This window comes from Canis aureus, chromosome 29 (genome assembly GCF_053574225.1).
Source record: "Canis aureus isolate CA01 chromosome 29, VMU_Caureus_v.1.0, whole genome shotgun sequence".
Classification (NCBI taxonomy): Eukaryota; Metazoa; Chordata; class Mammalia; order Carnivora; family Canidae; genus Canis; species Canis aureus.
In genome coordinates, this window is record NC_135639.1 from 25,345,941 (window position 1) to 25,368,478 (window position 22,538).

General features: G+C 52.3%; 1 protein-coding gene across 7 annotated transcripts in view; it reads left to right on the forward strand.

Annotated features, from left to right (window-relative positions):
• The window catches only part of SH3PXD2A (SH3 and PX domains 2A), a 234,516-nt gene that overhangs the window by 174,861 nt on the left and 37,117 nt on the right, over nt 1–22,538 (forward strand). For all 7 annotated transcript variants that reach the window (XM_077877769.1, XM_077877766.1, XM_077877767.1 and 4 more), the window contains one exon: nt 3,188–3,319. In XM_077877769.1, the coding sequence (XP_077733895.1) occupies nt 3,188–3,319 (132 nt within the window). The remainder of the gene's footprint in view (nt 1–3,187; nt 3,320–22,538) is intronic.

Genomic DNA, 22,538 nt, shown 5'->3' on the forward strand with positions numbered 1-22,538 from the left:
CCCACAGCCTTTGGAGCCTCCTCCAAGCAGTGCCACCGCTGCCTTCTGTGCTTTGGAATCCCTGGAGAACATTCTCTTAACTTTTCTACCTGTGTCCCAAGAATGTCAGTCTTCAGAAAGCTTAAGCCAGTTTTCCAAGAGGCCGGGGGGGGGGGGGTGGGGGGGTGGGGGGTGGGGCAGGGGGGAGGCAAGGTGGTGGGAGCAGGATTTTTCTCCTCTTTGAATCTTGCCTCAGATTTCCTTGGATTAAAATAAACTGAGGTCTCTTCACTCCCCAGCACCCCTACTTTCCTCTAGCAACTTCTGGCCACAAACTCACTGCTTCTTGGCCTTCTGTGCCTGTTTCCCCATCCCCCCTTTCCCCTTCCATAGTGGTCTACTTTTCCCGAGTGTCAGAGGTGAGGCCCTGCCTGGTTTATGTGTAGTGGCTCAAATCAAGCACTCTGTTCATCTGCCTGCCCATTTGTTCATTTCATCCATTCATTTTGCAAACACTTAGCGAATGTCGGCTCCCTCGTGGGCCCTGTGGTCTGCTCCACAGACGTAGCAGCAGTCAACAAGAAACTGGAACACTCCAGTCTTTATTAAACACCAACTGTGTGCTGAGTGTGTAAAGATAGGGTGAGGCAGGCTCCCTCTGGTACCCAGGGATCAGTGGCTCTCTGCAGGTGGCATGTGGCAGAGAAGTTCAGAATATGAGTGACCCCATCTGGTGGGTGTGGGTTCAAGCCTCAGCTGTGTGATCGATCTTAGGAAAAGTGTTTAGAACCTACCACACAGGGTTGCTGTGAGGATCCAGGGAGTCAACAAAATGATGCGGTCAAGTGCTTGGCACAGTGCTGACCCTGAGCGAGCACCTGAGGGTGTGCTGTTAATTGTTAGTATAATCCGGACTTTTGGGGTTTGGAAGCCCTCTAATCCACTGCAAACTCCTCTTTTCTGGTTGTATCCTGAGTTTTCCTTTCCCACAAACTGGGAAGGGAGCCCCTGCATCTCATAGGGCAGGGGTTGGGCCTTTTTGTGCTAGGTTCACTGCAGAGGTGCTCTTGGCCACAGAGGCCCTGCCTTCCGCCCAGGGCACAGTGGGAGGTAGTCTCTGTCAGCACTGTGCCCTGTACTGCTGCCTCTGCTGCTGCCGTCTGGCTAGCAGGGGCAGGCGCAAAAGCTGGCCCCATCGGAGTGCAGAGCGGGCTGGCCCTGCTGCCCAGCTGTTGGTTGCATTTTTGCCTGAAATCCGATCCTGGCTTTGGTGGAGCAGCCTGGGGCTATGCGTGTGCATATCCATGTGGCAGGGCTCAGCAGGGACAGGGTCCCCTCTGGGTGTCCAGAGGACTGTTCTAGGGCTGCAGGGCCCACGCCCCATGGAAGAAAACCATCAAGGGCAGTGGGTTTCTTTCCTTCTGTTGCTCCCTGCCCTGGGTAGGATGGGGCCTTCCTTAAGGAAAGATCCAAAAGTCTAAGCAGTGCTTCTCTGCCCCTGGGTGCACGTGAGAACCACGGGGGAGGAGGGAGTGTCTAAAAAATACCCAGGCCAATTAAACCTGGACCTCTGGGGGTGGGACCCAGGCATCAGTATTCCTTAAAAGCCTCCCAGGCAATTCTGTGGAGCCAAGTTGAAGATCATTGTGATAAAAGAATGGGTGGAAACTAAAATCAGAGATCCGGTTCTTTACTGAAGAGATGGGCTTGAAACCTGAAACACTGAGTGAATTTGGTTCTCTCCATAGTAGCTGTGTGAGCTAGGGCAGACCTCTTGCTCTCTCTGGGCCTCTGAGTTGTCTTTTGTGAAATGGGAAAGTAGAAAGGTTGTGGTGAGGATAAAATGGTACAGTGTACATGCTTGACACAGAACATTTGCCGAGTTGGGCTCGGGTGTGTAAGGAAGGTGGCTGTATGCTAAAGCACCAAGGGATAGGGAGCCTAGGGACCCTCAGCCATTTCTACAGCCATGCAGGTGGTGTGAATCCCCTAGCCTTCCAGGACATTGGCAGATGTGTAGGTGATAGACACATAAAGTGTGCTAGGAATTCCCTTTGGGCTGCCGGTGTTCTGGGAAGGCTTCCTGTAAGAGGTGACCATGAATAGGTCTCTGGTTTGTGGTTCCTTTCAGCTCCTAGCAGGGCCTGCCCTGTCTTAGGTGTGTTGTCCCCACCTCTGGGAGCCTCCAACCCATCTGCCCTCCTTCTGCAGAGTCCCAGCTTTTGACCTGTCGCCTGCCAGAGGGTGGCTGGAGACTTCTCAGAGCCTGACCACAAGGCCCAGCACTGTAAGGGAGAGGGAGACTGAGTCAGTCTCCGTGTGGTCAGAGGGCAGCAGCCCGGCCGGAGGAAAGCCGGCCTAAGGCCGGCCTGTTTGCATCAGGCCGTTGGGCTCAGTGGCAGCGCCTTGGTGAGCTGAACTTGAGGAAAAGTTGGCGGGGGGCGGGCTGGGCTCGCCTGGCTGCTGGCTGCTGGCGCTGGGACTTTCTTCTTGGGTTTCAAGTAAACAGTCTCAGCCCTCCTCCCCCTCCCCTGCCTCCACCCCTGGCTCCTCATTCGATGGGTCTCATGTGTTTCTATTTAAGGGTTGCGAGTAAACCCCAGTGATTGGCGGCCTCAAACCCTCTTGACTTCTCGCCTGGGCCCGGGCTGTGGAGGCTTCTCTCCTGCTTTCTCCCTCCCGCCCGAGGGGAGGACCACTGCCTCGCTCCGGTCCCGGGGCTGGGGGAGAGGCAGCAGCCCTCGGCCTCGCTTCGCCCCCCTCGCTCTCCCTCTCTCCCTCCCCCGCTCTCCCCCCTCTCCTCCGCTCGGCCTCGCTCTCATGGGCGGCCCTCCCGTCCCGCCCCTGCCGGCCCAGGGGTCTGGGGAGACCACGTCCGCACCAGGCCTCTCCTCGCGCTCGCTGGCGCCGGGCTGTGACTGACTCCCCTCCGCCGCGGCCTCCCGTCCCGGCTGGCCCCCTCCCTCCGGCCCGGCTCCCCATGTCCCCCGGTCCCCGCGGCGCAGCGGGCCGGTGTGGGGCCCTGCTATATGGCCTGTCCTTGGGGCCCGGCGAGCTGCGAGCCCTGGCTGCGGGCAGCCCCTCGGAGCGGCAGCGGCAGCGGCGCTGGCGACGGAGCAGCCTCCCCCGAGGCCGATGGACAGGGGGCGCCCCGGCCGCGGGGCCATGGCCGGCCGCTGGCTCACCGCGTGCTTTCTGCCCTCGCCAGGTGCCGACACCAACGCCGAGCCCATGATCCTGGAACAGTACGTGGTGGTGTCCAACTATAAGAAGCAGGAGAACTCGGAGCTGAGCCTCCAGGCCGGGGAGGTGGTGGATGTCATCGAGAAGAACGAGAGTGGTGAGTGTCCAGATGGCCCGGCCTGGCTCCCGGGACGGGCAGGCGGGTGGACGGATGGGTGGACGGCCGGACAGACAGGCGCTGGCTGGTTTTGTTCCTGCCTCCTCCCCCACCTCTGCAGCTGTACGTTATTTCCATCTGGTGGGGAGAGGGCTGAGGAGGCCGAAGTTTCCCTGTTGGTTTGGGCTGCAGGCCAGCACTTTGCCTGGTGTTGGAAGAATGTCTCCCCAGCTCGGGGCAGCGAACCTGCTGTGTGCACTCGTGTGCGTGCGACGCCAGGGCGGGGGAAGCCGGTACCTCGGCCCCGCCCCTGTGCAGGGTCCCCGGGCCCAGGGAGGCCACAGGGGAGGCAGCTCCCGGCTCCGGGGCACCGCAGGGCAGCTTCGCGGGTTGGCACCGTCTTCCAAGCCAGGGTCCGGGCAGGGGCGAGAGCAGCCCACGAGCTGGTGGGGAAGTCTGGCCGTGACGTCACCACGGGGGCCAGGATTCTTGGGCCCTGGCGGGTTGTCTGAGGAAAGGCTAGGCCTGTGGGGTTTGGCTTGTGTCTGGGTGGTGAGCTGACTGCCCCCTGCAGAGCTGAAGGCTGCCAGGACCTGGGAAGAGGGCCCGGACCGGGGGAAAGGGGGCCGGGGAGGGCCCTACAGCAGCTGCCCTGTCATCAGTAGTAGCTGAGGCTTTGTCTCGTCTGGGGCCCTATCCACCGCTCTCGAGGGGCTCCTGGTTCCATGGTCCTCGTAGGGGAACACAATGCGGCAGGCATCTCTGCAGGTGGAGAGAGGAGGGCATGAGTCAGTGGGTCTGAGCTGCAGGGCCTGCCACCAGCAGCTTGCCCATGTCCTGCTGGGGCTTGAATTTGTTCCTGGCGGGTTTTGTTTTGGTTTCAGTTAGAGGCAGGGGAAGGCCTCGTGGAACAGGATCCTCTTTGGGCAGTGTTTGGACACTCCCAGAAGGGAGGGGCCTGTTTTCCTTTTCCTGTCCTACTCTGTTCCCTTCCCTTCCAATACTTTGAGCCCTGAAAGGAGGGCAGGCCAAAGGACTGTACCCATTCTATAGATGGAGTAACCGAGGCATAGACAGACTGAGGGGAAATGAGTCACCTGAGGATGAAAGCAGAACAGGGACATTCCTGGCCCCCTGATCCCTATTCCTATGCAGCAAGTAGCTATAGAGACACTGAGGAGTGGGGAGGTGAGCTCAGGCTCCTGCTGCAGGAGGCTCAGGAACCGTGTTCCCTGAGAACGGAGCAGTGATGCCGGCCTTGGTATGACTCCTGGCCCTTCTGGGTGTGGGATCTTCACAGACCTTTCAGAGAAGTCAGGCTTTGTCCTTGTGCCTGGAGTCATTGGCAAGGTAGTTGGCTGAGGCAGTCCCTACCCACAGAGCCACACCCCTAGCCTAAGGCCTGAGCCCTTCACCTCCGGCACCCACACTGGTCTCTTACCTGCACACCTTTGCCTTCAGCCTTTGTCATAGTATCAGCCCTACCTACCCATCCCTGCCTCATATCCCTCCTACCCTCTACCCATGCCCCTGGAAAGCTGGCATTGTCACAGGGGCCTGGCCCTGGAAAACCTGAGCACCTTCAGACCCAAAGGAAGGGATCTCTGATGGTGGAATTGGAGGCACCAGCTGAGAGAGATGTTTTGGAGCTTGCTCCAAGGGGAGAAATGTGCCCACTTCTCTGTATAAGGTCAGGGCTCCTCAGAAGTAGAGTTCTGGCTTAGGGACCCTCCTGCCACCTCACCTGCCTTGTATCACCAGCACAGCAATACAACCCCACAGGGATGAGCCCCTGTTTCTGGATATCAGCCACTGGCCAGGATGGAGAAGACCCCACGCAAAAGGAAGTCAACATACTCTGAGACTCTGATTCTCAGAGACATCCTCCCTCTACCTTTCCATTCCATACCCAGTTTCTGAGAATACTTGAAAGTCCTGCCTAGCATGGAGGGCGGGAGGGAGGGAATTGGGGGGTGGGGTGGAGCTTGACACAATCAAGGCCTGGAAAAAATGTAGAGACACCTCCTCTCCTGAGGAGTCCCTGATGGCTGGCTGTGTGAGGGGGCTCCAGCAGCCTGACTCCCCAGTCTGACACACAGATCCTCTGAGGGAGATACTGGCCCTGGAAGCTGGATTTGGCCCACCACCTATTGGCTCTGTGGCTTCAAGTCCTTTAATCCCTCTGGACCTCAGTTAACCTTTCTGTAAAATGGAGATAATTTGGTGGCTTCTTGGAAGGAGTTGCTGGAGTAATGACCTCCCTGAGCCCTATCCCAGATCTGAACTCCATGGCTGGGAGACTCTTTAGGGCCCTAGGTGTCAGATAGAGCCTCCCTGAACACGGCCTTTCTACTTCTAGGACTTTTCTATCTTTACTTTTGGTGGAGATAGCTGCTCAGCAGCAGATGTTTGCACAGGGACCTTGGAGTGCTGTGTCCACCATGCAGACCCACACTACCCGTTGTGGTCAGAAACCAGGGGACCTGGAGTGTACCAGTTTAACCAGAGGAACTAAGTGGGTGGAGGGGAGAAAGCAGGAGGACCAAACTGCAGATCCTTGGGACAGTGGTTTCCCAGTTCAAGGAAGTTGGACTCCTGAGGTGGGGGAGGGGAGGTGTGTTGTGCATCCTGTAAGCTGGCTTTTGGAAGGAGTGGTGAGTGAGGCTTTTGAACTCTGTAACAAAGACCCAATTGTTATGCTTCTGACCTTGGGACATGGTGGGTGTGTTAAGGCATTTCTTCCACTTCCAATTGTTGGGGCAGTAGCCCCAGTTAGCCCCATCCCCACACCCCAGGGCCTTGCCTTGCCCACTGAGAGTGGGGACTCTGTCTGCATCTACTTCCTTCTTGGCTAGAAGTCCTTCGAGAAGAATGTCCATAGAGGGGAGGGGCCCACCAACCTCTGGCTCTGTCTGCCCATCTGAGCCCTCTGGCTGGGACCATAGCCACCAAGTGATTTGGAGGTGTGGTTGTGCCAGGGCTCTGTAATCTCGTTGGTCTAAAGACAAATGTGTCTGGAAGGCAATTCAGAGTCAGTAAATAGTAAACACCAGGTGCCATTTCATATGTCTCATTTTACTGGAATCAGGAAATGACCCCATGGGTAGAAGGCTCTTGAAAGATTTTGTGCTAAAGTAACAGGCTAAGAGGTTAAGTTGTCTTAGAGTCCAACAGCTGAGCTCTCTGCCCTCTATAGAGGACATGCGGGGAGGGTGAGAATGAGCTTATGCTGGGTAGGATGGCCACGAGCTGGTGACGCCACAGGTTGGGGAGAGACACAGGCTGGGTGAGATGACCACGGGTCTCCCTGGAACATTGTTGCATAAGGATGACTCTGTGTCCCACCTTCCAACATGATGGTCGTAGGTTGTGGGAATTCAGGTTGTTAATTGTTCCTTTGAACTTGGGGGCATGTGACAGTTGAGAGGATCTGATGTGTACCCAGCACCTAGGACAAGCCTATTACCAGGAATGTAAGTGGACAGGAGTCAAGGATACCCAAAAATGGGTCTGAGTGGCTTTAGGGAAAGCCTTTTTCTTCAAGCAGTGGGCCTAGGGCCAAGCCAAAAAGAACTCTTTTTCTCCATTCATCAACAGGGAAAATCTAGCGGAACGATTCACCAGAGTTGCTTGCTTTGGCAACCAACAAGGCACATAGCAGCCACTGTTGTCTTGTCCTTGGGAATTCCTCCACCCTTCACATAAATAGCAGTATCTGAGATGCCTGACTTGTGGGACATTCTTCTGCCTCAAAGACCACATTGGCTTCACCTTCAAGCAGGTGTAACCTGGTCTGACTTCTGGCAGCATGGTAACGGCAGGATCTCCGTTACTCTGGTCTCTTTTGGGCAAAGCTTATCTCCAGCTCTCCAGGATTACTTCCTTCTTCTTCCGACTAGGGGCCCGGGGTGGACTTGAGGATATGAATCAACAGGTGCTTATTCTTTTCTTGCCTCAGCTTTCCTTCTCTAAGTCTTTGTTTCTTTCCTGGCACCAGTATGGATAACACTGGAAGTTCTTACAATTCCTTGGAGGCCCATAACTATAGGACGAAGATCAAAGTGTTGTGCTGGCAAGGAATTTTGAGCTCTGCTGGTCTATCCAGCTGAGAAGTTGTGTGGGTGAGAAAACTCAGCCTTGGGGAGTTTGCACATCTCAATCCCCTCAAATTAATGCATTAGTCCCAGCTGAGTAGTGAGCAAAGGACATAAGTCTACTCAGACTTGCTCGGGAGACTCCCGAAATTCTATAGGAAAATCTCCCCAAACCCGAGGATGTGAAGTACATCCCAGCCTCATGGGAACTGGGAACCAGAAAGCCGACCTGGGCCAGATCAGACACACTTGTCTGTCTCTCTCTCGCTCTTGGGTGTACCCTATAGATGTAAAGCCTCCTGTGACCTTCTTCTCACTGCAGAGCGGCCTGCCTTCTCCCATCCACTTATAACAGCAGCCTGTGCACCTGCTGTTGGTTCATCAGGACCAGACTCCATTACTTTTAGGTTGAGGTAACTGCCACCAATTGACTATGGCTTCTGGTTCTCTGAGTTCAAAATTTGAAGTTTGAATCTGAATCTGATTGGTTCCTGACCAGCCAGTAAATCAACAGACTTTAGATCACGTGTCCAGCCCTGGGCCACTCAGCTAAGTCTGGGAGAAGTCCCGTGGAGTATAAACATGGCTACCTAGCCAACCTATTTAGCAGTGGCTGTGGGAAAGCAGATTTTGAAGGCAATATATAGAGGGGTAAGATACCCAAAAACATGTTGGGCTGTGAACTATTTTACCTGTTTAGCAGCTGTGTGTGTAGTGGAGAAACAATCCAGAATCTGAATACTAGGCTTAAGATCTAATGCAACCCTGACTTTGTGATGTGTGTAGGAATCCCTTTGTTTCCTCATGAGTGTAAGAGGGCAGGGATACAGATTGCATGGGCTTTTCTGGAGGGGGATCAAATGTAACCATTTATTGTTTGACAGATAAGAAATTAATAAGCTTTCCCTTAGGTTTATGGGTCATGATGATGATGATTTTGTACTGTCAAAGTTAATGCATTTTCCAGCCATGTATTTTGTGAGTTGGAATCTTTTTAAAATTGAGGGATGTATCTCTTCTGTTACTTTGGTATTTCCTGATGAACATTGTTATAACTGGTTCTACATGGGCTTTTTGTAAGGGAGAAATTTACTTACATAGTATTCATTTATCCATGCATTCATTTACCTCACAATTCTTAAATACCTCCTTTGCCCCAGTCCCCATGCTGGTTGGATGCATGCCCATAAAGTTCCTGCCTTCATGACACTTAAGCTCTAATTGATGTGAGCATTCTGGGTACTTATGGGGTGGACTGTATTGTGAGGCTGAGGCAGCTTCGCAGACTTGACAATGTCTTCAGTGGATTTTTCTGATGTAGCTTCTGTGTCATGTGCTTAGATTATATGCTTACTAAGGAACCACCTGATCACTAATTCAGACTACTACACTATCCTAGAAAAAGAACTATCCCGATAAAGACAGGGTAGGCTGTTTCTAGAAAGGCAGGTTGATTGTAGTCTGCATTACAGGTAAGTGAATCAGCACTCTTAGCTCTACCACAGGCTTTTAAGAGTTTGGTTCCAATGAGCCAGCCGCCATCTGCATGTGGTAACTGGCCCCATGACGTCCTGTCCCAGCTGTCAGACAGCCTTGGTCTCTGACCTCTCTTCTCTTCTTAAGTATAGGACATGCATGTTCCTGCTATGTCAGCCTAATCAGCGATTCCAAAGTCCATTCTGGTCTCAGACTATCTCTGGCATGCAGTTGTTCTCCATGTCACGAAGCTGGCTGGAAGGGAAAGGGCCACAGAGCATAAATCCAGGAGCAGAAGCTGGCACCGTGATTCCACCTGAGGCTCCTTAGCCCAGCTTTCTTCACTGCAGGCTAGAGATTGTTTTGAGAATGAGATTGCAGGATAGCCTAGCAATGAAAAATAAGCCTGTTCTCATCTTAACTTGGTACTTGCTAGTGACAAACCCAGGAAAGTTAGTTGGGTCTTCTAAGTATCCGTTTCCCTACCTGTAAAACGAGGACAGCCGTACCCATAGCTAGAGGTTGATATATGCCGATTCAAAAGAAATTCAGTGCTTGATGCAGGACCTGGCACACAGAAAGTGCTCAGTATGTGGTGGTCGCCAGGAAGACTTCTGGATTAGGGTAGATCTGCCATAGGTTGATCTTGGGGCCTATGGCAGGCTAGTTTTCCTCTTACAGCCTCAGTTTCCCTGACTGGCCAGAGAACAGATTGCACTTACTGGTGTCTGAGGATGCTCTCAGCCCTGATGGTTTGTGAGATGGGTAGGGCAAACAGGGAGCTCACTGCATGGCAATGACGCCCCCAGACCCATGTTGGAGACCAGAGCCGTACCTTTGGAGCCCTTGCTTGGTAACTAGCCTTGTCCCAGCCTGTGACAGGAAGAGTTGAAGACAAAAGCCAAGTCCCATTGGCAACCCAGAGGCAATACCTTCACAAGGTTGGGAGCTTTGAGTGAGGCTGAGAGGAGAGGAGCAGCACACTCATGATACTGTCATGCTGGCTGTGACTCAGTGGCTCTGTTGTATGGCACTGAGCTGAAGTACCCAGGGCAGGGGTGGAGGAGAGACTCGCATAGTCAGGGAAGGCTGTCTGGAGGACCTGGAGGCCTTGAGCTGGGCCTTGGAGAGAGAGGGGTTAGATAGGCAGAAAGGTGAAGGAATTCCAGGTCTACCTGAGGGGATACCAGGTGGAGGGTCTCAAGGCAAGTGTGTGGCCACATCTAGCAGATGTGTTCTGATGAAGGAAGTGGTAGTTGGGCAGCAGTGGAGGGGGAGGAAGGATGGGGCCATGGGAAGCAGATGAGCAGGAGAGGGACATGAGAGCAGTGGCACTTGAAGCAAGCAGTCCTGGCTGTGTGGAGGAAGGCAGTAGGGGAAGGTGTTTCTGAGAACTGGAAGTTGCTCTCTCCTTGAGCTAGATGTGCATAGGCCGTTGTCAGGGAGGCGTCCAAGGGCTTGTCAGCACTGCGCACAGCCAGCCAGCTGCCAGGTGGCCGGGTGGAACAGTGGCCGCCAGGGCGCTCCCTTGTCTTGCCTCCACCTGCTCAGGTTGGGCAAGTGGGGCAGCTGGTCCCTCACCTCACATTGGCTTCGTGGACCTAGCATGTCCTGAGGCCATTCCCCTCAAATAGTCATTTCTGAGCAAAAAGTGTGTTTTAGTGGTGACATTGGAAATCCAGCTGAAGTGCCAGAGTGATGCCAGCTGCTAATCTGAGCCCCAGGGCAACACCTGGCTGCCTTCCATTTTGGGGGGCAAATAGGTTTACACTGAGTCTTTTCACAGGTGTCTCCAAAATTCTCCTTTTCTGGGTTTGACCACAAAGAGAATACTTAAACCACACACTGCCCAGACCTTAGCAAGGCCGATCTTCATGTGATCTATCATCACTAAATCCAACTTAGTTGACTAAATGCCAACCTAGGGTCAGTGGTAATGAGGCCAACAAAGTCCCACCCTCATGGAGCTCCCATGTAGTGGTAAGATAGTCACGAGAAAACCAGGAAAATGTGAGATTTTGAAAGGTGCAGTGCAGGAGACAGGACACTATGACAGTGAATCAGCTGGGAGAGGAGGTGATAGAGCATGGCCAAGGAAGGGCTCTCTGAAGGCCTTCCCTGGTGAGAATGCATGGAGCTCAGTGAACAGAGGAAGAACCAAAGGCCCCAGTCAGTTTGGGGAGTGTGGTGGTAAGTGGGGGCAGAGAAGTAGGAGAGGCCAGGTGGTACCAGGCCAAAACATGTGGTTCTAGGTATAAGACTCCCAGATAAGAGTCTTGCAGTGTAGCCGACAGGTGACCCCACTCCACTCCCCTGGTGCCTAAGGAATAGGCACCACTAGATACACCCTGCCTGTTCCCAACACACACGTACTACGTGGCCATTGTCACCAGTAGAAGTGACAGGTTTCCTCCTATGGCTGAAGTGCAGGGAAGGAGCTCCCCACACAGCATTCCCTCCACTCTTACATAACAGATTTCCACCATGCGATTGTGGAACTTTCTGGGGAGTATAATTTGTCAGGACCTCAGGGAATTTGGGTTGAGAAATCGCCCCTTGTTTTTTCCCCGGATTATTCTGCGGCTGTGTGATACGACATTCTCAGCAGTTGGGTTTCCAGTAATCCCTCATGGTAGCAGGGTTTACCGCCCTCATCTCTATCAGCATCTTTTCAGATTCCGTAACCTCATCCTCTGGGCTCCCAGTGCTGACCTGCACTCCCTGGTCTCATCACGGGAGAAAGCCAGGGTGACCCAGTTAAACCAGTCACTCTGTGAAGCTTGGGGGGAGCCAGTGCTCACTGGGACTATGTGGAGAGCGGCTTGTGGTTCATGTAACCCCCAACATCACTTCTACCTACAGTTAAAACGTGCCATATGGAATGCTTGGGGGTTTTTTGTTTCACTTCATTGTGTCAGCCCCAACTCCACATTTCCTTTCTTAGGCAGGCACTTTTTAGGTTCATGCTAAAATGTATTTGCCTCCCCTAAGCTTTTATTGGACTAAATTGTGGGGAAGTGGCCCAGGCTCCACGGGAGATGAGAGAAAGCCAAACTAAGAGAAAGCATCTGCCAAGGACTGGCCATAAAGTGAGCAAGCCACTAGTAGGATTTTTGAGCTTGGTGTGCAAAAATCCCTTTTTTCTGTTACATCTGGCCCATCAGCATTGCCATGAGTGGCCCTTGGATCACCATGTACCAGAACCCTGTGTTTTAAGGGATATTCTAAGCACAGTGACCTGAAGCCTACAAGTCTGTTCTCTCCATTCCTTGCTGAGGCAGGGTGAGCAGGGGGTGTCATTGAAGAGGTTAAGGCCACCTGGGGATGGCCTGCTCATGCCCACCAGTAGGGGACTTGGGACAGTTTTTTCAATCCAAATATTTTATGTTTTACAAAATATAAAATTATGCAGTTTATAAAACATGTTGGTAAGATGAAGGGCAAATGTTGACATGGTCTCTAGAGGCGGAAATTGAAGCCCAGAGCCGTGAAGTGACTTGCCCTGAGGTTGCACAGCTGGGAGGTGGGGTGTGGACTTCCAGCCATGCTATTTATCCACTGTTTGGAAATCTGGATGTTTGCATTTCTCGTCCTTGTGGATTTCACTTCTTTAGAGAGCCAAGCCTCAGAGTGCTCTGCTGTGTGAGTTCCCCAGGCCACAGAGCAGAACAGAGGTCAGTCTTGCTAAAGCCCTGGCTGGGATAGGAAAAAAGTAGTCAAAAGGGAAGTTTTCTGCAGAAAAATTGTGTACATGCTCCAGTGTTTAGCTCAGCTAGTGCCATAGGCCAGGGCCGGACTGGATGGGTAGATGGGTTGGGGGTGTTTGTGAGACTTGCTCGCCAGGGCCCTGGTGGCTGGGCTGAGGGTATGAGGGCAGATCCTGGCCAGTGCTGGGCAGGACCCTAGCCCGCTCTGCTTTCCACTTTGTCCAAATAAATAGACTTGTCCCGGCCCTTCTCCTTAACCTCACCAGACCCAAGAAAGAGCTGCCATCCTGCCTCCTTCCCCCTCCCCCATAACATCTTTAGTGTCAGCCCTGTTTGAGTGATATCCTACATTTAAGAATGCTTCTGGATGATGTGATTTGCTCATTCAGTTGACAAACATGGAGCACCTAGTGCGTGCCCTCTGGTGTGCCCAGCACTGGGGTGTAGCAGTGGACAAGAAGCAGCCATCCCTAATCTTCCTATCATTGGGGGGATGGTATTCTAGAGCTCCCTCTTACCTGCAGGATAAAGGCCCAGATGCAGCACATCAATCATTTTCATAGCGTGCCTGCCACGTGCAAGGCAGACAGCACAGCACTGCTGCAGTTATACAGTGTTACAGAGGGGACAGGATGGCCAGACCAGAAAGCTGTGGGTTTTCATGAATATAATCGGGTTCAGAGATGAGACAGTGCCTGGGTTCCATGGTCAGGAACGACTTCTGGAGAAGATGAGCCTTGAGGAAGTTGCCGAAGGAGGAAGGGGCTCCAGGCAGAGTGGCCCAGAGTGACACCTGCCAGGGTGCAGAGGGCAGGCCTGGAAAAGCGTTACTGGGCCATGGTGTCTGTGGCGGTCTACGAGAAGATGTTCATCCAGCAATGAACAGGCTAAGGATGTGTGTCGAGGGCCTTCACGGGCCCCAAGTGTCAGGTGAAGGAGAGATTTCCCCCTTCCTTTCTGAACCAGGCCAACCATCTGCCTAAACATCTCCTGTGTCAGAGGAACAGACTGTGGAAAAGCCCAGGGCCAGGCTGCAGCACAGCCATGGACCCCATTGGTACAGGGTGGGCTGTCTCTGAGACCTGCTGGCATCTCCCAGCCTCACTGAGGCCTTGCCACCCTCTCGAGACTGGGCACACCCCATCATGCCCCTGGCTGACAGACACTCCCCAACCCTGGTGCTAAAGCGAGAGCCCAGAGGCTTGCAGAGCAGAGGCAGACTCTAGACTCAGAGGCGTGGCCCCGACCCTGTACCCCCGAACGTTCAAGCAGACTGATTTTTCAAACAAGAGGTAACTCCCCTCTTGCAAGTTCATCTTCAGGTGCCCCAACTTGAGAATATGGACGCCCCACCGTTTAGTGACACCATGTCTCTGGGCTGTCCCCCTGGATGGCTATGGGTCTCCCCCCACCCAGAGCAGAGGCTGTGCCTCCTTGGCCCCTCTTCTTCCTCCCCAGGAAGATTAAGGTTGGCCAGGCCTCCAGTCCCAGCATTTCTGGACACTCTTTTCTTGTTTGTTTTCTGTACTTCTAACTGGCGCCCCTGTAAGACCCCAGCCTTCTCTCTGCTCAGTGTGCTCACCATCTTTTGAGCTGCTGTGATCAGGATGCCTTGGGCCCCAACCAGTGCCTGCAGTGTTGGCTGCAGGCTTCTGCAAGGCCTGGCTGGGCCATGTGATCTCCCCATACTCTGGGGGACTTTCTGCCAGTTCTAGCCACCCACTTCTTACTGGAGCCACTGGGTCAAGGGATTGCCACTTGGCACAGTGGGAATGGGCCAGGCGGCAGTGTGTCCTCATGGGAGGAATGCCAGGCTTTGTAGAAGAGGGTTTGCGGTCAACCTAGAATCTAGGTTCCAAGTCTGTTACTCACTAACCAGGTGACCTCAGGCAAGTCACTTTACCTTTCTGAGCATCATCTTTCCTCACTTATAGAATGGAAATGTGATTGGGAGTGAAGATAGTGACCAGAGTTGTGTTCCAGATACCAAGCACCCCATTCCCATGACATGCTTTTACCAAAGCCAGGCAAGAAGCAGGCCTTTTGTCTCCATAGTTCCAGAGCTCCTAAGGTCCCTTCTAACCCCTGGGGCGCCAAGAAAAAGCCAGTTTCAGCTTGGAGCAGGTGAGGGGAATTTGACCATGTTGGCAAGCCTTCAGCCAGCTCTCCTAAGCAGCCAAATGGGTCACTGGCTGCAAACCTCCCTGGGTTTGTAATGATGATCACAGGGCTCATGGGCTCCTGGACACCTTTGGAATGGGCTTTGTGAGGCCAAATGCTTTGCAGATTAAATTTCCGGAGAAAGAACAGCTGAGAAATAGTCTTGAGCTTTGCAAAGCCATTTCTGTGCTATGGCAGCAAAAGGGATGTGTGTGTATATGTGTGTGTTTTCTCCCCTTAATAAAAGGGAGGGGGATAGGCAAAGGAGGAAGATGATCCAATCCCAATCCTCCTTCTCTCCGTCAATTTGCATCAGCCAATGGGACTGCTGGTGCTGCTGTGTTTTCCAGGATGGTGCTGGTAACAGAAGGAATATGATTAGTGTTATGGAATTTCATGGTTGGGGTTGGGGGTGGCTTTTCCCCCCCTTAATTAAATAAATGTTTTGAAGAGTTGCCCTGGAGAACTGCTGAAAGCAGCGGCTGATGGACGTTTTTGGTCATGTCAGACGAGGACAAGATTATCCAAGTGAGCGAGGGTGTCTCTCCCCTTCAGCGGTGCCGCAGGCTTCCAGGGCCGTCCTGCCAGAAGGCAAGCAAGGGGCCGTAATCACAAACAGGCCGGGATCAGTTACAACCAGAAGTATTACTTTAGACTTTTGGCTTTGATGGGGAAGAATGCAGTTCTCTTTGCCCCTCCTCCCCTGTCCTTGTCAAGTTAAACAGGATCTGTGAAAGCAATAGCTCTGGGATGTAAAGAGAGGCCAAAATTCAAGGCAGCGAGGGGACTGAGAGGCCCAGCTAGGAAGGTTCCCCCCCTCTGCTGATACTGGGGCAGGGCTTTGCCTGGCCTGTTTCTTCTTGGGGGAACTTCTTGGAGAAGCCCCATTTTCCCCAGAGTCTTTCTTGTCTACCGAGGGCGTCCTCACCTCCATTTTGCCCACCAACCAAATGTCCTTGACCCTTCTGCATGCATAAACTGGCATTTTCTACATGTTTGCGGTGTACCTGGCACTAGGGGGAGGAGGAAGTAGGTGGGAATGTAATGAAAATAGCTTTTAAAAAAATAAACTGATGGAGCTCTCACTGATTCTAACCCTGAGCCAGCCCTGCGGGGCCTGCTTCTCAACCCCCTCCCCTGTCTCAACCAGCATCTCCTAGATGAGCATCAGATCTACTCCTTCACACTTGGGGATAAATGATACTGCTCCCTGGAGTATTGACCTCATTAGGGGCGTGCTTCCCCCATCATTGGTACCAGGAGCAGAACCAGGATTGGCCAGCACCTAGACCTCCTTGCCAATAGGGCAGGATTTTAACTGACTGTTCCTTGGAGGATAGGAAGGAAGTTGACCTCATCCTTGGGGCTTTGCATGGGGAGAATGAGCATCAAGGGCCCCAGTGCCTCCCTTACAAGTGTTTAACCCCATTCTTCTGCCTCACTGCACGGCTAGATACAAACTGCCCTCCTTGGACTTCAGGGGCCTCTATTCTTGGTAAGGCCAGAGCATCTTGTCGGTGCTGTTGTTGCAGCTGTTGGGAGGATTCTGTACCCCAGTGGCCTACCCTGCCTTCCATACCCCCATCTCAGCCTCCGTGGGTCCATCCCACCACCTCAAGGCCCTTGGATAAGAAACTTCATTCTAGAAGTGGTTTCCACGTTGGGGTGCCTGAATGGAGTCAGAGCCTGGTTGGGTGGGACATTCATATTCTAGTCTAAGGGATAAGCCAGAGCTGGGGGGCTGGAAACAATGATATTACTTACTGGGGAGTAAAGTTCTAGCCTGCCATGGCTGAGGGTGAGTCTCAGCTGAGATGTCTTGGGCCTGGCACTGCCAAGACTTACTTAAAGGACAGAAATCTTCATGGCCCAGCTCGACCCCCCCCCCCCCCCAGATTTATCTTATTCCATGTAGGCATCCCCACCTGAGAACCACTTGTAGGATGAAGTCTGTCCTCCAGGGACCCTGAAGTTGGTAGAGTGACCCCATGGAGGCTGGGAGAAGGTGGTATGGAGAGCATGCAAGATCGGTGACTTCCCAGCTTCCTACCCCATCTCTCTGCTATCAGGTACAGGGAAGAGTGAGAAAGTATCACTGAAGCACCTCCTCTGTGTCAGTGAGCCAGACACCTTTCTTCCTGTAATCCCCACTGCTGCCATATACAGCAGGGATCATGACTTCCATTTAGGAGAAATCTGAAGCCCAGAGAGGTCAGGAAATTTGCCAGCATCTTCCCCATACTCTCTGCTGCCTCCTGGTTAATTGTCTGTGGTCCCTTGGGCCCCCAGAAGGGGCTTCATGGTGGGGGAAGATGTTTTTGGCATAGCCTTCTCCCCACCCACCCATTGAGGGCTGGGGGCAGCAGATCTCTGGGGCTGCCCCTTCCAGAACTCCAGGCCTTCCCTCCCCTCCCCCCTAAGGAGAAGGGCTTGGTTTGTGTTTTCTATGTGAGAAGCCAGGACTCTGAGAGTCCCAGTGGAGGCCTCCACCAGCCAGTGGGGTGTGGGGTCACTCTGAATGTGCTTGGGGAAAGGCTGCGGGTGGTGGCCCGGCCCTCTGCATTCCTCCAAGGGCCTCACCCAAGGCGTGGGCTTGTGTCTGGTGCCTGGCCTGCAGGACCTCCCTGAGCTTTGTTCTTCCATTCTTGTGAGGGGAGAGGCCCAAATGAAAATGAGCCCATCAGGTGTACAAGCAGAGTGGGAGAGAGCTTCCGGGTGGGAATGTTAGCTTCCTGGGAAATCTTGGGCAAGATATGCAACAAGCAACAAAAATCTCCTGGTCTCAGGACCCTGTGGGCACATCCTCCTAGGTGAGCCATGAATCTGGGAGGCTGGAGAAGGAAATGCCACCTCAGGGCCTAACTGCACTGGACTCTAGCAGGACAGAAGGCCCCAGGCCAGAGGGATGAGTGCTGGGAAGAAGCCTACCGCTGACCCTAGAGCTGGATATGAGAAGCTACTTGAGGCTAAGGAAGCAGGAGAGGCTACAGTGTGTGGGTGGAGAAGCCAGGGAGGGATGAGGAAGTTTTCTGCCCATCTGTCATGGCATTTCATTTTCAACAACTATTTACTGAGCCCCTTCTTTGTCTGAAACACTGAGCCAGACAGAGACTTGAGAAGGTGCCAGGATGAGCAAAGCATTGGCTTTGTCTCCAGAGAGCTCTTGGTCTAGCTGGGGGAGACAGCCAACACAAACCTAAGATCAGGGTGCTTGGGGAGCACAGGGCAGGAGAAGAGAATCATAGCTAGCAGGAGTTCATGGGAACATGGCAAATATTGGGGCTTTGAAAGATGAGACCTGGGTACAGCGATCGATGGATTCGGGAGACCCAGACTTTTGGGGTCTGCTGAGTGTGCACCAAAAAAGCAAGATAGAAGGCGTTTCTTCCCAGGCTATGTGGAAGGCTGGTGTTCAAATTCTGCTCTGCTACTGGGTAGATAGTATGTGGCCATTTTGATACTCAGTTTCCATATCTGTAAAATGAGGATAATGTTTTGTAACCCACGTGGCTATTGGAAAGATTGACCTAAAAACAAAACAAAACAAAAACTGAAGTGGTGTGTTCATATTCTCTTCCCTGGTAGACTGGGGTGGGCCACTGTCCAGTCCAGGCAGTGAGTTGTATTGGGGGAACAGAGATAGGAGTCCATCAGGCTCCTGAAATCACTTGGAATCACTTGGCCCATTCGCCCCCATCTCCTTACAACCTACAGACTTTTCAAAGCGTTTCCCCATCTGTTATTTCAGAGTGGCTTTCTAGGGCTAAATAGGCTAGGCATTTTTCCTAAGTTTGTTTCCATTTTTCAAAGAAGAAACTGAGTTTAAGGGTAAATGGTTGGCACGAGACCTCAAAGCTTGCTAGTGGCCAAGCTTGGATTTGAACAAAAGGGCTGCATATTCTTTACCCAAGGCTCCTCCTGCAAGCTCAGTGTTTCCCAGAGAGTAGGTCCTAAAGACGTGTAGTAGACACAGCATGAAATGGCATGGGATCCCAACATGAGTAGGTTGTTAACCTTTTCTTTCCCTCCACGTTGGGTCAAGGGCAAAGTGTGTGTTTGGGGCTTCTGTGTTGTTAACATTGCCAATGTTGCCTGCTTGTTTCATTGTTTGTTAGAAAATCTGGCCCTAGCCTTAGTGTCTTGCTAGAGCTTGTCTTAGTATCTTACTAGAAGTCTATAAAAATGTTTCAATGTACGTATTTTTCCACTTATCTTCTGTTTACGCCAAGGAATATTGGCTTTCCATTTCGTGTAGCATAGGAAAATGTCTTTTTGAGATACAAAAGTATTTTCATTTTTCTCTTAAAGCAGACACTAGTACAGGTACCACTCGGGTAGCTCCACCAGACTCCGGTGCTCCATAATGCCCGAGGTTCAGGAAGTGCAGTTATAGGACCCTGTGTGGGACACTCCTGGGTCCCCTCCTTCTCCCACAGTCTCCTAGAGTTACACCAGTGGCTCCCAAATTCTAACTGGGAAAGGGGCTTGGAAAAGCATCAATATCGGTAGTGACTGCTCCCCACACAGCGAAGAGGAATCCACGTTGTCAGAGAGCCGTTGACGTCAGGCGGTACAGAATTTTGCAAGGCCTCTATTTAAAATTCCCCAGAAATTAAATAAGGAGGATTTGGAGGGAGGAATGCCCTAGACAAATTGTGGAGTGGGTTTGTTTTGTTTATGGAGATGGTCTTTAAAGTTGAAATTGCCCCCGTTTTATTTTTGCCCCAATTGAAGAGGGGCTGAGCTCAGCTGGAAGGGAGAGGATGATTGTCAATCTAGGACTTTCAGTTAAAGTCGACTCGGTTCTGGGGCCAAGGAGCCTCCATTGTTGGCAAAAAAGAGAAAAGGGAAAAAATATACAAATTCCTACATCTATACTTCTCTGCCACTGAAGTAAGCTAGTTTAAAAATACAGATAATTCCTCATATTTCCGTGACGGGCAGCAGCTACGGAGCGCTCCCTCAGCTCTTCCCTCCAGGCTGGAAGCACACCAGGCACACTACTAAGTGCTTTCCAGTTTTCTCTCTTTGATTTCTCTTTAGCACATGGTATGTAATATTCTCGTCTCACCAGTGAGGACACAACCTCTTTCTTCAGCTATTTTAAATGACCAAATAGCGCGATAGCCCAAGGCTGGCTTCCTAAAAATGTCCATTCAACACTCTGGTAAATGGCATGACTTCCGGCAGTGCAGAGAGGTAGTGTTAAATACCTCCGTAACGCAGTGAACGGTTTGCCCTGTTCTGTCCTCTTCTAAGCCTTCTGATTTACCTCAGCTTGATGGTCCACTGTCTTTGACTCATCTCCAGTAAACCTCTTTTTGTCACAAAGGGGGGAACAGGCTATCGGCACAGCCTCTTCAGACCCAGCACAGCTCAAATTTACTACATTGTTTTGTTCTCTGTAATTTTATGGTTGGGACTGGTGGTCCTGTTTATTCATGGTGGTGTTCTGAAGTTTCCTAAACAAATTATTTTCTTGAAGTTAAAAAAAAAAAAAAAAGGTCTTTGCTTTTAAATATATATTTACTCTGTGAACCACAGTATACATAGCACAAGGATATGGCAAAAGCCCCACGTAGTGTGGAGACCTCTGAGGTTGAGAAATGCTGATCCAAAGTCACTCTCTCCTGGCATAGCCATTGGGCAAGATCTCGTGCCAGAAAGCTATCAGCCTGAGTGCCCTGCCTTGCCCTGCCATGTGGGCTCAGAAAGGATGAGAGAGAGGCAGCCTGGAGATGGGGCCTGAAACCACCTGTTAGCCCCCTCCTTGTGGAGGGGTTGGAGTTGACAGGGCAAGAAGGGGGTCCAGGGCCCATGACTGCTGAGAAATGAGTCTGATTTGTAGACACTGATGGAATGGAGAAGAAGCAGGGAAGGAGAATGGTTTCCCTGGCTCATCTGTCAGATGGAAATTTGGGGAGCTGATGGAGCAGGTGGTATTGGTCGTCTTCTAAAAAGGAACTGGCAGCTGGAGTCATTCTTAAAGGGAACTGTGATTGCTGTCCTCGGAGTCAGACCCGGGTGCTAATCCTGCCACTTGGGTAAGTCACCCAGTCCAGCCTAAGACTTCACAGACCTGGAGACAGAGGGCTTACTGAACTCACAGTCCCCCCAAACCCCAGGACCTTTCCCATCCTTGCCATCAAGTAGGGACACCTGAACTACCCACCTGCCTGGGGACATGCTCAGTTGGTACCTAATATTTTGGCATAGCTGTGAATAACAGCCTCCAGTCATTCCAGAAAGTTCACGCAGTAAATTATAAGATGATAAGATCAGAGGCGCTCTGGTCTATCTACCCCTTTTCATCTTGTCGCTGTTGACCTGTCATTACCAGCTGTTCAGACCTTTGTGGTGGGGGGTGGGGGGTAGGTAGCTCCTGATCCTGGCACAGCTTTCAGTATATGAGATGGTGCCACCTGTTCAGCTCCACTGTCCTCATCTTGGGACTGATTAAAACATCCAGCAGGACAGGCTCCCAATAGAACACCCACCAAGTTGTAACCAGCAAGTCATCACATGTTCTTTGGAAGTGGTCAGCTCTCAGCCATGAATCTCTCAGTGCAGTCCTGCCGCCCCCAGAGGGGGTCATGAGAGCCCCAAGGCCTGAATGGCTAAGCTCTGACACATCCCAGACCCACCAGGCCAGCAGGTCACTCCTTATCAGAATCCAGCGTGGCTGGCCCCCTTCCTTCCTGTTGTGTCTTTCTGCTCAGCCCTGGCTGGGGAATGCTCAGCACCCCCTTGCAGGCTCTCCAGCCATCCCTCAAGGAGTCCGTGTTCCAATCAATCTTGAGGTTGCCCATCCCTACTGTGGAATTCACCTTCTTTGGGAGTTGGCACTTTTGCCCGTGCTGTGCCCTTTGGCCTTGCTCCCATGTCTGTGTCTTCCAGGACCCCTGATTGTGGCCTGGCAGGCTCTCTGTCAGGGGCTCTCTGGTCCCTGTCTCGCCACCAGTGAATGAGACCTTATGGAGGTCAGCCACTCAGTGCCACCTCCATCCCTACCTTGGGTCCATTTGCCCACCACCCTCCCAGTCAGCACTTTCCAGTGTGGGTACCCTGCTGCCTGAGAGAAAATGCCAGGCCATGGACAACAGTCCAGCAGACTCCCTTCCCATCTTGAGCTGGCCTCGCAATGCTGTGTCCTCTCAATCTGTTTCCACTTATCTCTTGCTCTTGCCTGGGACATCAGGGGAACATCCCTTCTGTTACCCTGAGCATTATGTCAGGCATCCACCTGGGAGGCTTCAACCTTTCTGACGACATTCTTAGAAGCTCAGTCTCAGGATTACTCTGCCCTGCTGTTCCTGGAAGGACTTGGTGCCATCTTGTATTCTCTACTTCACCCATCCCCCCACCCCCACCCATGTCGAGCACAGAACCAGACCCAGCTTTCAGTAGAGACTTCCCAAGGTCAAGGGCCAATGACAGTGACACCGAGAGACTCTCTCTCTCCTTGAGACTCCAGACACCCAAGACCCACCTGCCTCCCAGCCCTAGCACTAGTCATTAGGGAGCACTGAAGTCATGGTTCCTTCCTTAAAAATCCCTGCTGCTTACACTTCAACTTTAATAATAGCTCTTTGGTGTAGCTCACTAGGAACCAGGCACTATTCTGAACACTTTTTTTTTTTTAAGATTTTATTTATTCATTCATGAGAGAGACAGAGAGAGAGGCAGAGTCATAAGCTGAGGGAGAAGCAGGCTCCCATGGGGAGCCCAATGCAGGACTTGATCCTAGGACTCCAGGAACACACCCTGAGCCCAAAGCAGATG